We start from the raw sequence: 13,727 nt of genomic DNA on the forward strand, positions 1-13,727 counted from the left end.
TGTCAGTTTAATCTGTTAGATGCAGGACTTTGGATTCTAATAAACCGATGCTATATTTAACCTGTGAAAAATTCAAGAGTGGAAATCTGGGCTCCGGGATGGGAAGATGCGGAAGGCACGGGAGGAGGGAGAGGGGTGTCTCTGTCCCCCCGAGTGTGGCTTCCAGGGGAAGCCGGTCCCCCGAGAGACACGTAGGGGGGTCCCAAACCTCCTCCCAGGGAAGGGTCGCCAGGATGAAGAACCGCTCTCGGAAGGACTGTGGCGGCCCCCAGGGAGGAGATGGGGAAGGGGACCAGGCCTGCAACCCAGAAGGAAAAGCCCTTTCTGCCCGGCCCGAGGGGCACAGCCCAACAGCGTGCCTGCATTATTACCAGGCAAGAGCGAAGCCAGCACGGCAGTCCCCACCTGCCAAAAACCCGTTTTAAACACTAGTGAGGTTCTCGCTCGAAACCCAGAGAGAGAGATGCATTGCCATTGCCGCGAGAAAGTAGAGCAGACAGAAATTTTGGCCTCATCTTGACAAAAAGGGGTGGGGACCCACGGGGGGGGGCGGGGGACGACACGTAGGCGTGTTGCCGAACATCTCTGAAAGGGCTTAATTTAAATTTTTAATAAAAGAGTATTTTTTTTCACGTGGAGGTGTTTTATATATTACACGGATGTAATACATCTCTCATTTGTATAATTCTAGGTTAGGAGCTACGATTCCGCGTAACTGCAGGAGTAGACTGCAATATAGTAATAAAGGTATTTTACAACGTTACATGATGTTCCCGGGGTTTTGTTGGCATGATTTGCCGGGGCTAATAAAAGCTTGTGATTATCATATAAATGCTCTCCCCACTCCTCCCGTGGATGGGTTCACCCCCCCCACCCACCCAGCCCTCCGCCCCTCGTGCTTGAGCACAAGAGAGAGAATGACCCTAGCATTCACCTGCCTGGCTGGGCTGCAGTTTTTGCTCCTTGAAAATCCCCAATCAACAGGATGGAATCACCCGCCCTGTGCCGAGTCTTCCCAAAACCTTTTTTTTTTTTTTTTAATTCCCCCCTCCCCGCCCATCTGCCTCGGGCAGGGCTCAGGGCCCCGACGTCGGCTTCTCTCATCCAGATGGGAGACCCAGCTCCGGGGTCCCCTCCCGGGTCACCCAGTGGGACCGAAGCTCCACTCGCCATATCGGATATCATCGCCGTGCCAGTGGGAATCTAACCTCGGGGGAGCGTCTTCCTTTCTCTTCTGTTTTTATTCTTGGGGGAAATGCTGTCCACACCGCCTCCGAGGGAGTGCTCGCTGCTCTCCAAACCCAAAGTTCACTAAACTCCCCTGATTTACGGGCCGCTTCCGACTGCCAGCACCTGGCAGACACAGCAACCAACTCAGTCATAAACAGATCGCATACAATTTAATTTTAATGTGCTCGTTAGTCGTAGCACATTGCAGACATAATTGTGAACGCAACACAAAATTATAGCAAAAAGACAATTTTAATGCTGCCGTAGAAAAGAGGGTTATATGAAGAGTCACATAATGGTGGTTCATTGTCAACAACAAAACAGGGCACAGAGTGTGTGACAGTGTCTGTGCTGTTTACATGCCAATATTTTATACATAGGTTTTCATATGGTGTCAGCTGTCAGTTACTTCTGCAAATTAACTGCCAAAAATGGAGAAGAACAGAATCACTTGGAGAGCCGGTAACCACGGGTTACCTTTCATAAGCCTAAAGATAAAGCTGCAGTGTGGGATCTTGGGAGAATAATTAGGAAGAACAAAACAGAAAGTTACCAATTGAAATAAAAAGGCATCCTACAATATGGAGTAGCAACCAAGAGGGCTTATAAATAAGTAAAAGAGGTTGTGTCACAGAATGCCTCGTGACTTTTAAGCAAAGTATTACAGTACAAACATTTTAAAGGCTTTATCAATGTTTAGGAAATACAGTACAAGTTCTCTCTCTCTCTCTCTCTTTTTTTTTCTTTTTTTTGTTTTTTCCGTTTCAAATAGACTTAACCCTTTGAGCACTGAGTTTATTTTGAGCGGGTTTGGTTTTTGTTTTTTTTTTTTTTGATTTCTAATAAATACCTTTAAAAATCATCATGTGCAAAATAGTTATGATGCCTGCCATGGATGTATTTCCTGGCCTCATTTATTCAGACTGCTCAAAACAAATGATAATATGATGCTAATAAATATGTATAATTTAAACATGAACCTCTATCAATATAAATGTACTGTATAGCAAAACAAACAATCATACTTTGCTTTCAGATAATGTTTCTGTATACTTTATAAATGCTATCTGTGGTATCTTCTGTATAATTTACAATGTTTGCATGTAAAAAAAAACAAAACCCATAGACCTTAAAAAAAAAAAAAAAGAAAAAGAAATATACACTATACATAGGCACGGCTTCTGCCCAGAGCATAGCAGGTACATAAAACACTGTTGCTATAAATGCAGGAAAAAAAGGTCATTTAACCACAATCACATTTTTCATAAGAGAGTCTGAAATCTATACAATATATACATCTATGTTTCAATGTGAAAATAATATTCTTTTAAATTTCAAGGCGTGTTATACCCCTGCAGACCTGCATAAATGGAGGTTCATATTATTAATTATAACTAAGCTGGTAAGGAGTTTAAAAAACAGAGCTTCATACATTATTATTATTTTATTTTATTTTTTTTTAACCAAATGAATGCAAAAGTGCTTCAAAGTACTCAGAGGGCTAAAGATGAAAGGGTGAAAAAAATGCCGGCACACTCAAGCCGTGTGGAAAAGTGTGCCCGATTTCGTCGTAAATGCTTAATTAAACTGTCTGTTAATGCATGCAGCTTGAAGCATCGGGCGATGCTCACAACTAAATCCCATTGACACAAAGTTCCAAACACTTACCACTGCGTTTTAACCTTCATATTTTACCAGTAACAACAGCTGATTATGCACCTCTATTAAACACTGTACAGTTATACAAAAAACAGTCCAGCCCAGAGTGTGATTCTCTGCAGTTAAAGGGAGAACATGTGCCAAGAACAAGACAGAGGGGCCTGAAGGTGCCTGCAACCGTTTGCCTCCAAGCAAATCACAGTCGTCTGAATCCAAAGCCAACGCTACTGCTTCTCTAGCTCGGAAACGTACAGGAGGTGATCCTCGGGGGACTTCCCGTGTGTTTTGCTGAGGTGAAGTTTAACCGCATGCTTGCTCGCAAAGGTCCGATTGCAGAGTTTGCACTGGTAGGAGGTCCCCAGGTCCTCCTCCGGGGAGGACGTCCCCAGTTTTTCCGACGGTGACTTGGTTTGTGCTATCTGATTGTGAATCTGTTCAGTGGACAGTTTGGACAAATCCCGTAGCCGGAAGCCCAGGTGGGACTCGAGGTGGCTGATGTAGGTGGAGGGAGTCCTGATTTGTGACGCGCAGTCATTGCAAAAGAACACGGGGTGGCCGGTGTCCAAGTTTTTGAGGAACTTTGTTCCACCTGTCCTTCGCAGCTGGTACTTGACGTTGGCCAGCCAGTGGCTGATGGTGGTCATGGAGAGCCCGGTGAACCGGGAGATGTGCATGCGCTCCTGGGGGCTCAGGTCCGACATGACGTACTTGCCCTCCGAGGTCTGCCGGAGGCTGGCGGCGAACTGGGCCTGGAGGATCAGCAGGTGCTGGGGGTTCCAGTTAGACTGGCGGCCCTTCCTCTTCTGCGCAGGCGTCGCCTCCTCGGCCTCCTCCAGGGTGGCGCCATCCATGTCCGACTTCTCGGAGATGCTGGAAGGGGTGGAGGACTTGGACGCGTGGCTCTCGGTCAAGTTCTTCAGCATGTCCGATATATCGGACAGGGCGTTCTCGCGGAGCGGCGAGCTTGACATGAACGAGACGACGGCAGAGGTCTTTGCCGTGGTCGCTGTGGAGGAGGAGGTGGCCGGGGATGTGGACGTGGGTGACAAAAGCACGGAGCCCAAAGAGCCGCCTTTGTCACTCTTGCCTTTCGTCAAGTCAATGGGCTGGTCGTTGTTGACGTGGTAGAAATAGCGGTCCAGGTGGTCCGCCTTCTTGGACTGCAGGGGCGGCGGGGTGGCCACGGCCGCCTTCTCGGCCAGGCTGTTGCTCATCTTGAACAGCATGCTCATGGGGTCCAGGGCGGGCAGGGAGGGCTTGGCGGCCTTGCCCAGGTGGATGTTCATGACCGACTGGAGGGCACTCAGAGGGTTGACGAAGGGCTGTTCGGGCGGGTGGTCGGTGATGATGGCCGTGCTGCTGCTCAAGCTGCTGCTCATGGGCTTCGCCAGGTCCTTGCCATTCTCCAGCGGCTCTGCAGGGGGGCTCCCGTCCTTGCAGCCCTCCCGCTGGGGGCTGGGGCTGTCCTCCTGGCTCTTGAAGCCCCCGTCGCTAGACGCCTCCATCTTGATGGGCTCGCTGACGTCGCTGCTGCACGGGGACGGGGTGGCCCGCTTGGGCGGGGACAGCTTGCCCTCGGGCTCCTTCATTTTCTCCTCGACTTTGGCAACTTTCTCGGTGACTTTTTTCACCAGCTCCTCCATGGCATGGAAGTTGGTCTTGGGCATGGGGGAGGTCTGGCTGCTGGGTGGAGAGACCAGGGTCTGGCTCTTGCTGGGGGACACGATGTCGCTGTTGCCATACATGGGCTTCAGGGGCCCGCTCTTCCCCGCGGAGCCCAGAGACAGCTTCATCATGTTGGGGAGCTGGTAGGCGGCGTGGATGCTGGGGTAGCCCCCCCAGCTGGGGGTGCCGTTCTGGGCCTTGTTGATTGCCGACGTCACTGTGTTCTCCAGGGACTTGAGGATGTCGAGTCCCCCCTTGGGACTCTCTTCCAAGTCATTCTCCGTCAAATAGTGGTACTTGGAGGAGATGTCATATTTCTCCTCCTCCTCGCAGGCCTTCTCCTTCTCCTTGGGCTTCTCCTCGGCGACCCCCTTCTCCTTGTCCGCCTCCTTCTTGACCTCGGCGGTGAGTTTCGGGGAGGTGCTGGCGGGCGTGTTGGAGGGGGACGTGAAGGTGGTGGCAGCCAGGGGCACGGACTGGACCTTCTCGTCCAGCAGGGTGGTGATGCTGGGCGTCACGGGCGTCTCCATGATGGGCTTCCCCTTCTTCATGGCCGAGTTGGTGACCTTGATGAAGTGGCCAGTCACCATCATGTGGGCCGTGAGCTCCTGCAGCGTGTCGTGCGAGCTGCCGCACTCCATGCACTTGAGGATCTGGGACTTGCGGGCCTCGAAGTGCCAGGCGTAGCTGGCCCCGTTCTGGTGGCCGTAGCGGTTATTTGGCGTGATGTACGGGTTGGAGTTCTTCTGAAGCACGTCGTTCGTGTCGGCCAGGGCAGCTTTGGGGGTGCCGCCGGTGGAGTCCGGGGAGCTGGGCAGCTCCAGCTCCAGCGACGCCTTCTTCCGAGCGGCGGGGATGATTTTGGCGGCGACGGGAGTGACGGGTTCCTTCAGAGGCACTTTTTGGTAGTGTTTCGTTTTGATCATATGGACGCTCAGGTCCTGGAGAGACTCGAACGAGTGGCCGCAGTACATGCACTTCAACACCTTCTGGGCGTCCTCCTTCCCTTCCATCTCCAGCAGCGAGCGTTTGCGAGGCTTGGACCAGCGCTTGGGGTTGTTGTTGTCGGTCTCGTGGTTGTCATCGCGGTAATGCCCCGTCTCGTTCATGTGCACCGTCAACTCCACCAGGGTGTCGTAGGCAGCACTGCAGTCCTTGCAGCGGAACTTGCTGGCCCCGGTGAAGATGGAGCCGTAGAGCTTGCTGCTCTGCCGGTACAGCTGCACCGTGCTGAACAGGCTGGGCTCTGGCAGCATGCGGCTCTGGGACACCTGCTGCAGGGTCTTGGCCATGGCGCTCTGATGCCAGTCGAAGCTCCCGCTGCCGCAGCTGCTGCTGCTACTGCTGCTGCTGCTGCTACTGCCGTTGTTCTTCTCGGAGGAGGGCTGGTGCAGGTTGAGGGTGAGGTTGGACCAGTAGGAGTTGGACAGGAAGTTGTTGTACACGGCCTTCATCTGCTCCAGGCTGTCCGACACGGTCGTGTCTTCCAGCGGGACCGCCACCTCCTTGGTCTCCTCTTCGTTCTTGATGGAGCCGCTCTCGAAGTCAGCCATCCGGTCACTGGTCTCACTGATGTGGGACTCGCTGTCCATCTCGTGGCTGGAGAACTCAGCCGCCGGGGAGTTCTGGTAGCTGGGGCAGGTCTTGCTGAGCTCCTTGTCGGGCACATGTACTTGGCCGAGGGCTCCCCATCTGCCGGGCTCTCTTCCGGGTCTAGATCTTCGTCTACCAGCGCCGCAGCCTTTAACTCATCTGAGACGTAGGCTGCCGTGGTGATGACAGGTGGGAAGGTGGGATGGTTCGGGCGGAAAGAAGAGAGACAGGGAGAAGGAGAGAAAGGAAAAAACAGCATTAGTAAATGTTGATCTTATGTAGGACGTTTTCTCGGCTCTCACGAAAACGCAGCAGGTAGATGGGCACATTTATTTGTAAAATTAAATAGTTAAAATGTGGTGTTTCTTTGGAGCAAAAAAAAAAAAAATCTGCTCTTCAAACATAATTTGCCACCTTATTCTTCTCAAGGGGCAACAGCTTGAAATTAAAACTAAATTTGAAATTAATGAAGCACATTCTGGAGGTGGCATTCATTTCTAAAGTAATAAATTACTTGTATCAACCTCAGAGACAGCAGTTCCTGTCTGTCAATTAATATGTCTTATGCTTCTCCTACCCCTAATGCATTTCTTAACAGACAGATTCACAATTTAAATTAAGCAAGCATTTTTTACTCATTACATTTTTTTGAGGCTCAATCTTTAATAAATAGAGAGTACAAAAACATCAATAAAATTTTTACCAAGTACAAAGAAAGTACATCAATTGCAATAAATTAAAAACAAGGTTTGTGGCTTTTTTTTTTTGTTTTGTTTTTTTCTCCTTTCTTCCTTCTGGAAAAGTAGGTCTCAAAACAGCCGCCAGTGAGTCTTCTACCAAGAGACAGGTGCCAGCTGGTTTCTGATGGGAGAGGAGGACCCTGATCTGCCACCACCCCAGCCCCGGTTCTGTCCCCTGTGTACACTCAGCCATTCCCGGCCACCGGCTCACAAGCTATCCACGCAGAATTATGTCAGAACAAGTTCAGGAAAATTGGTATGCGGCGCTCATTCCTGCTGTATAAATATATACAAGACCTTCCAGTGGACCTTACAAATGTCAAAGTGTTTGCTCTTTAGACTACTTTGTCAATATTTACTCAGCATAAGCTTCATGGGCATCCAACAGGGATCCTGTCTTTTGGAAGCCATGTAACTGGGGATGTAAATTCAGCCTGCACTTCGGAGCAGGTGGAGGTGCTCTGCACGGGGCTGAGCAGCTGTGGGCTCTGGAAGACGCACGCCGGAGATGCAAAGCCAGGAGAACACTTGGGTGAAGGGAACAAAGTGATTTTTTTTTTTTTTGTCCATTCATTTGCATTCAGTGACTTCTGTTACTCCTTACGGGAGCCTGGCTAATGCTGTAGCCCAAGCTGGGCTGGCCTTGTCCACAATTAGGTGTGGCCAGCCCTTTAGTAAGGAGCAATGCTGAGCCAGAGGGGAAAGTGGAGAAATGTAACTGCTTGTCAGTCCCCCAATACCTGTTGGCTTCCAAAGGCCAGTGGCTCAGGGTGGCATTCCAGGCGCCTGGAATCCATAGCGCTCACTTCACGGTTCATTAAAGATGCTCAGGAAGAGTTCCCGTTGAGGCTCATTGGGTTAAGAACCTGAGGCAGTGTCGTGAGGATGCGAGTGTGATCCCTGGCCTCGCTCAGTGGGTTAAGGATCTGGTGTGGCCATGAGCTGTGCTGTAAGTCACAGATGTAGCTCGGATCTGGCGTGGCTGTGGCTGTGCTTGTAGGCCGGTAGCTGCAGCCCTGATTTGACCCCTGGCCTGGGAATGTCCCTAGACTGCAGGTGAGGCCAGTAAAAAACAAAAAACAAACAAACAAAAACACCTCTTAGAAAAGGAAAGGCAGCTTTGTGTCAGATTTGCCCCAGATCAATTTCACGCCAGGAAACAAACAGTAAAATGACTCAAAAGAACATTTCCTGGAAGGCACACAGGCACTTGCCCCCTGCTTTTCCATCCAGGTCAAGTGCGGTTTTTTTCATTCCTAAGTCCCCCTTCAAGCACCAAGATTTCTAACCTGAGAACTACTGCCGTCCCAACACCGAGGTGATCTGAATTTGGCTGGGAAGAGTGTACCAGGTACACCCAACAGGGTCACCTGTGGGGAGCAGGGGTATTTCTGTTCATATGCAAACAATGAAGCCAAAGTCTTGGGCTCCAGCCAGGGAATGGCCTTTACAAGTGACCAGAAGAAAGTGCCCTGGTCTGGTCAGCTGTGGTGAACCTTCAGCTGGAGGCCACCTGAGATGGCAAACAAGCTTGCATCCTAGGTAGGTCCAGAGCCAAAATGAATAGGGGACTCTGGTGTGGGCCACAGGAGGATGGAGAATGCTCTTGCTGGGAAAGAGGAAAGAAAAAGGAAAGAGTATGGCCCCCTCCCCACCCCATCCCTGGCTTCAGCACATTCTGGACATCTGGCTCCCGCACCCCCACAGCACTGGCAGGTTTGTAAGGAGCACAGCTGTGGGCGGGCAGACCTGTCCTGGTTTCAGCATCCCAGGGACCCTCTCGGTCCTGGGAAAATCCATTCAGTTGGTCATCCTGGTCAGGGGACACCTGGTAGGACCAGGTCAGAGGATCTAGTCAGGTTTGAGTTCCTCCCTCGGAAGAGCCAGAGCAGAGGGATCCGGGTTCAACTGTCTGCCCTCTGTGTAAGTATACACATAACCTTTCCATCAAAAGGGCCTCATTTCGAACATGGGTCTGGAAGGATGGAGCAGGAACCGAATCCACCTCTGAGGAAAATGAAAAGGCATCGGTGCCAAGAGGCCCTGGATCCTGGGGGACCTGGCATCATCCCCCACAGCCTCATCAGAGTTTCTGGGGCTCCTTATAGGGTCCCTTGCACTCAGTCCCAACAGGGACCTCAGTATCTATTCAAACAGCCATTTTCTGAAGTTCCCGTTGTAGTGTTGTGGAAACAAATCCGACTAGTATCCATGAGGATGTGGGTTTGATCCCAGGCCTGGCTCAGTGGGTTGGGGATCCCATGTTGCTGTGGCTGTGGTTGTAGGCGGGCAGCTGTAGCTCCGATTTGACCCCTAGCCTGGGAACTTCCATATGCCACACATGCAACCCTAAAATGCAGGAACAAACCAAACCAAACCCCACAAAAACCAGCCATTTTCTCTTCCAACCCCACGAGGAGAAGTATTTCCTTAGGTTGAGCCTAAGACTTTTAGCCACGTGTTCTTCCCTCAACTTTAGTTCAGAGGGCAAAGCGTGGGTATTTCTGCTTCGTGCTGCAGTAATTACACTGCTCCGAGAATACCGCATCTACTCTTGATGACCCAACTTCAAAAAGTTGTGAGGGGCGTTCCTGCTGTGGGGCAGTGGGTTGAGAATCTGATCGCAGCGCCTCGGGTCACTGCAAAGGTGCAGGTTGGTCCCAGGCGCCATGGGTTAAAGGATCAGCGACCCCGTAGCTGGGGCTTGGATTCAATCCCTGGCCGGGGACCTTCCATACACTGCGAGTGTGGCCATAAGAAAATTGTCAAAGTGGAAACAGGCCCGAAAAGATGGTAGAGGGGACAAAAGAATGGAAGGGGTCATTCCTTCCACAAATTCTGATCCTGCCCCATCCCTGCCAGGATACCCTTGTCCCCCCCTAGGCCCCCACTGACCCATCTGTTAGGGACAGGGCACTGCGGCCACCATCTGCGAGGCCCTCTCTCCTCTCTGCTCTGTTTTATAGCTTTTCTGAGGAAGGCAAAGAACTGAAGCTCATTTGCTCTGGCTCCTTCCCTCCAAGCGCTGGCTTCTCAGAAACAACTCCGAGGAGTTCCCGTAGCAGCTCAGGGGTCAACGAACCGAACTAGTATCGCTGAGGACAGGGGTTCCATCCCTGGCCTCGCTCAGTGGGTTAAGGATCCAGTATGGCTGTGAGCTGTGGTGTAGGTCACAGACACGGCTCGGACGCCACGTTGTTGTGGCTCTGGTGTCAGCCGGCGGCTGCAGCTGCAATTAGACCCCTAGCCTGGGAACCTCCATATGCTGCAGGTGCGGCTCTAAAAAGACAAAAAGGAAAAAAAAAGGAAGACAGACTCCAAAAAGTCAAGTCAATCCCTTGTCCCTTCTGCTCTGGACTGACAAGCAACGTCACTGGCTGGAGAGAAAGAAGAAATTCCTCACTGGGACACTCAAGTATGTCCCGGGTCAGGCAAGGAGGGGAGGGGGCCTGGGTGTCCCCATCCCAGTCGTGGTGAACAGTGAGAGGTCAACCGGAGGTGGGGGGAGCTGCAGGAGAAGCTAGTCCCCACTGTGCCGGCCGTCCCCTGGGGGGGCCTTCCTCTCTGGGGGGCGATGGCAGGCTCTGTCCACAGCTTGGACCTGCCAGGTGATGGAGCCTGGAGATGTTCGCCCCTGTGAATGCCTGTTCGGATCTCCTGCTGCTATTTCACTTTCTGCACGTTCTCATCTGAATTCTCCAAGGCCAAGGCCCACTCTAGAGTCTCCGTGCTGCACATCGTAGGTGAGCAACAGGCACTCGCTGTCTCCTTTGGAAAGAGCTTGGTTGGAGGCCATGTCCAGCAGCAAGACACTTGTTCCCGGCCTTTAGTCATTGGATCTGTCCCGTCTGACCCCAGCCTGGCCAGCACCCCCGTCTCTCACCCCTCCTCAAACAAACCCCTGACTCCAGCCCCTGCCCCCTTCCTCTACTCCCCAGACAGAAGCCACCAGATCCTTATCAATTAGCAGGACACTTATGTCATACACCCCTCCCTGAGGAACACCCCACTGGTAACGTCCCACTGGGCTTGGAAGAAAGCTCTGGTTCCTCCCAGAGACCCCAGAGTCCTCCGTCATCTCAGTCCTGCTTCCTCTCTAGCCTCTGGGCTTCCAGAACAGGCCAAGGCCTCTCATTCATCACTTTGCACTGCTGGTTCCCTGTGCTGGGAGAGTCAAAGGTGAATCTCTGTACCCCTCCCTGGGCCAAAGTGCAAGACAATATCCAGGCGAGGGGGACTTCTGGACCCCAACTTTGTTCCCTTAGCACCCACCCAATCTCTTATCTTGACAAGGCACACCACTGACAGACATCTCTAGATGATAGCAGACATGTTAAGAGGATGTTCTAAGATTCAAGGGGTCAGGACCAGCCCCCCACGCACCTCCCCACCCCGATCTGTCACAACCCTACTGGTCTGGCCCAGGGGAGCCACTCAACACACATCCAGCGAGTGAACGAATGAGCAAATGAATAGCACACAGGACTTTTTCGAACCTCTTAATAATTGCCAAAACATCGAGATGGATCCAGCTGGTCCCAAAGAAAGCAGATGAGCTGTGATTCAAAGTCCTTCCTGGATCCAGGAAGGACTTTGAATCAAGATGTGATACATATACACGATGGAATATTACTCAGCCATGAAAAGGGAAGAAATTATGGCATTTGCCGCAACATGGATGGACCTTGAAATTATCATGCTAAGTGAGACACCAACATCAAATGCTATCACTTACATGTGGAATCTAAAAAAAAAGGACACAATGAACTTCTTTGCAGAACAGATACTGACTCACAGACGTTGAAAAACTTCTGGTTTCCAAATGAGACGGGTTGGGGGGTGGGGGGATACACTGAGAGTTTGGATGGAAATGCCATCAAATTTGGTTGTGATGATTACTGCACACCTATAAATGTAAGAAAATTCACTGAGTAATTAAAAAAAAAAAAAAAAAAAGTCCTTCCTGGATTCATTCTCAGTGTTAGGGGCATGAGGAAGGCCCTCTGGGGACAGGAAGACAGAATCCCCGCTGAAGAAGAGTCGAGGAAAATACTGCTGCAGGTGGTCTCCTTGCACTGTACCCACCCCTGGCTGTGCCCACACCCCAATATCCCCTTCTAAGAATGCACTAGCATCCATCACTGTTCTCTCTTGGACAGATAATTGAAACCTCTGCTGCCAGGTCCCGCACAGGAGGTGGCTGAACTGTAAGGGATGGGGATGGAGCTCTCAAATCAACAGTTTCAAGGATGCAAAGAAACCACGCAAGGAGGAGGACTCGAGGGAGGGACCAGCCCCCTCACCCCCCCACGTGCCTTTTACTTTTGCACAAGTCGCTCCATGGAAAGTCTCTCTCCAGCAGGGGCGCCCTTCCAGGCTGCTAGACCCGCTCCCCTAAATGCATCTCCACTTTCTGTCCCCCTGGATGAGAAGGGAGTTCTTCAAGCAGCAAGACAGCACGCCACCTGCCCAGAGCTGAGGGCCAAGGCCCCCGTTTCGGACAACTTGGATGAACTCAAGAACCTGGCATGCGCAGAACCAAACGGGACTCTTGGGGAGAGACGCCTGTTCGTGAGAAAAGTAAAATCTCGCAAACGGACAAAAGCTTCCTGCAAAGTTCCACAGCCCGGGAGCCCTGGAATGTCAAGCGATGAAGAAAACCACAATCCTACCTAATAAGTGCATGTTTCGGAACTCTCTTCACATTCTCTGCATTTGATCCTCTCAACCAGCCTGGCAGGTGGATACAAGAATTGCCCTTTTGCAGCCTAGGGAACGGGCGTTGCGTCAAGGTCAAAGGGACACTCCCCAGCCTTGTGGGAGGGGTCCCTGGGGGTACAAAGGGGATCTGACTAAACTCTGGAGGGAGGCACACCCAAGGAGCGTGGAGTGAGCGGGCTACCGTGTCAGAGCCCTTCCTGCCTCCGCATCCCCACGGACTCCACGCCTGTCCCTCCAGGCGGGTCCTGAGGTGCCTCCCTCAGGGCACCCCAGTGCCCATACCTTCTGAGACGTGGTCCTGGGGCTGGAGGACGTGTCCAGGAATTGAGGAGCCAGGGCCAGGGCGGCCATCAGAAAGTCTGGAGGCAGCAGCTCCCTCATTAATATTTATTATCATCATTAACGAAACCCAACCACTAGGTAAAAAGAAATTAATACGTTTGATATAAATATAAAGCAGTAAGCTGGGGCTTAATGGAATTCATTTCCGGGCAAGTGGGAATTACCGTCATCACACCAGTGTGACTATTTCCCCAAAGGAGAAGAGGAAGGGACCAGGAGTGTCCCTGGGGCAGGACTGGGGGGGGAGGGAGGTCGCCAACCATGCTGGGGTGGGGGGAGGGAACCACAGTTGGGGAGCAGGGGGCCCTGGAGGGAGGGGGGAGAGAAAGGAAAGAGGGCTGTGCCCTGCTCCCAGAAACAGTTTCGAAGTAAGCTGTCCTGGGAATCTTGGCATTTTCTGGGCTAAAACGAAGGTTCTGAAGCTATCAGACTGTTTTCAAATTCCCAAGATGCCCGGGAAGGTGCACTGATGGCTCAGGTGTCCTGGAAGCCCCTCTCCCTTCTCTCCTGTACAAGTGGCTTGAGGAGAACCTCCTCCTGTAAGGCGTGGCTCTGGGCATCCTCCGTCCTCACTGACTGTGCCGGAGGGGACCAGGAGGCAGGGCGAGGAGCCGGTGAGGCTAGAGAACGGCAGGGGTGGAGAGGGTGAGGAGAGGGTGGAGGGCAGGGAGCAGAGGGGAAAACATCAGGAGAGAGACGGGGAAAGAAGAGAAGAACCCACAGGGACTAAGGTGGTGGCGGGGAGACGGAGAAGCAGAGACAGAGACAGAGGTGGAG

General features: G+C 51.9%; 1 protein-coding gene across 1 annotated transcript in view; it reads right to left on the reverse strand.

Annotated features, from left to right (window-relative positions):
- Window positions 1,464-13,727, reverse strand: part of TSHZ3 (teashirt zinc finger homeobox 3) — an 83,774-nt gene continuing 71,510 nt past the window's right edge. The window contains exon 3 of the mRNA XM_021094260.1: window positions 1,464-6,318. Coding sequence (XP_020949919.1) covers window positions 3,114-6,146 — 3,033 coding nt within the window. The 5' untranslated portion in view covers window positions 6,147-6,318 and the 3' untranslated portion in view covers window positions 1,464-3,113. The remainder of the gene's footprint in view (window positions 6,319-13,727) is intronic.

The sequence above is a fragment of the Sus scrofa genome, chromosome 6 (assembly GCF_000003025.6).
Source record: "Sus scrofa isolate TJ Tabasco breed Duroc chromosome 6, Sscrofa11.1, whole genome shotgun sequence".
NCBI classification, from domain to species: Eukaryota; Metazoa; Chordata; class Mammalia; order Artiodactyla; family Suidae; genus Sus; species Sus scrofa.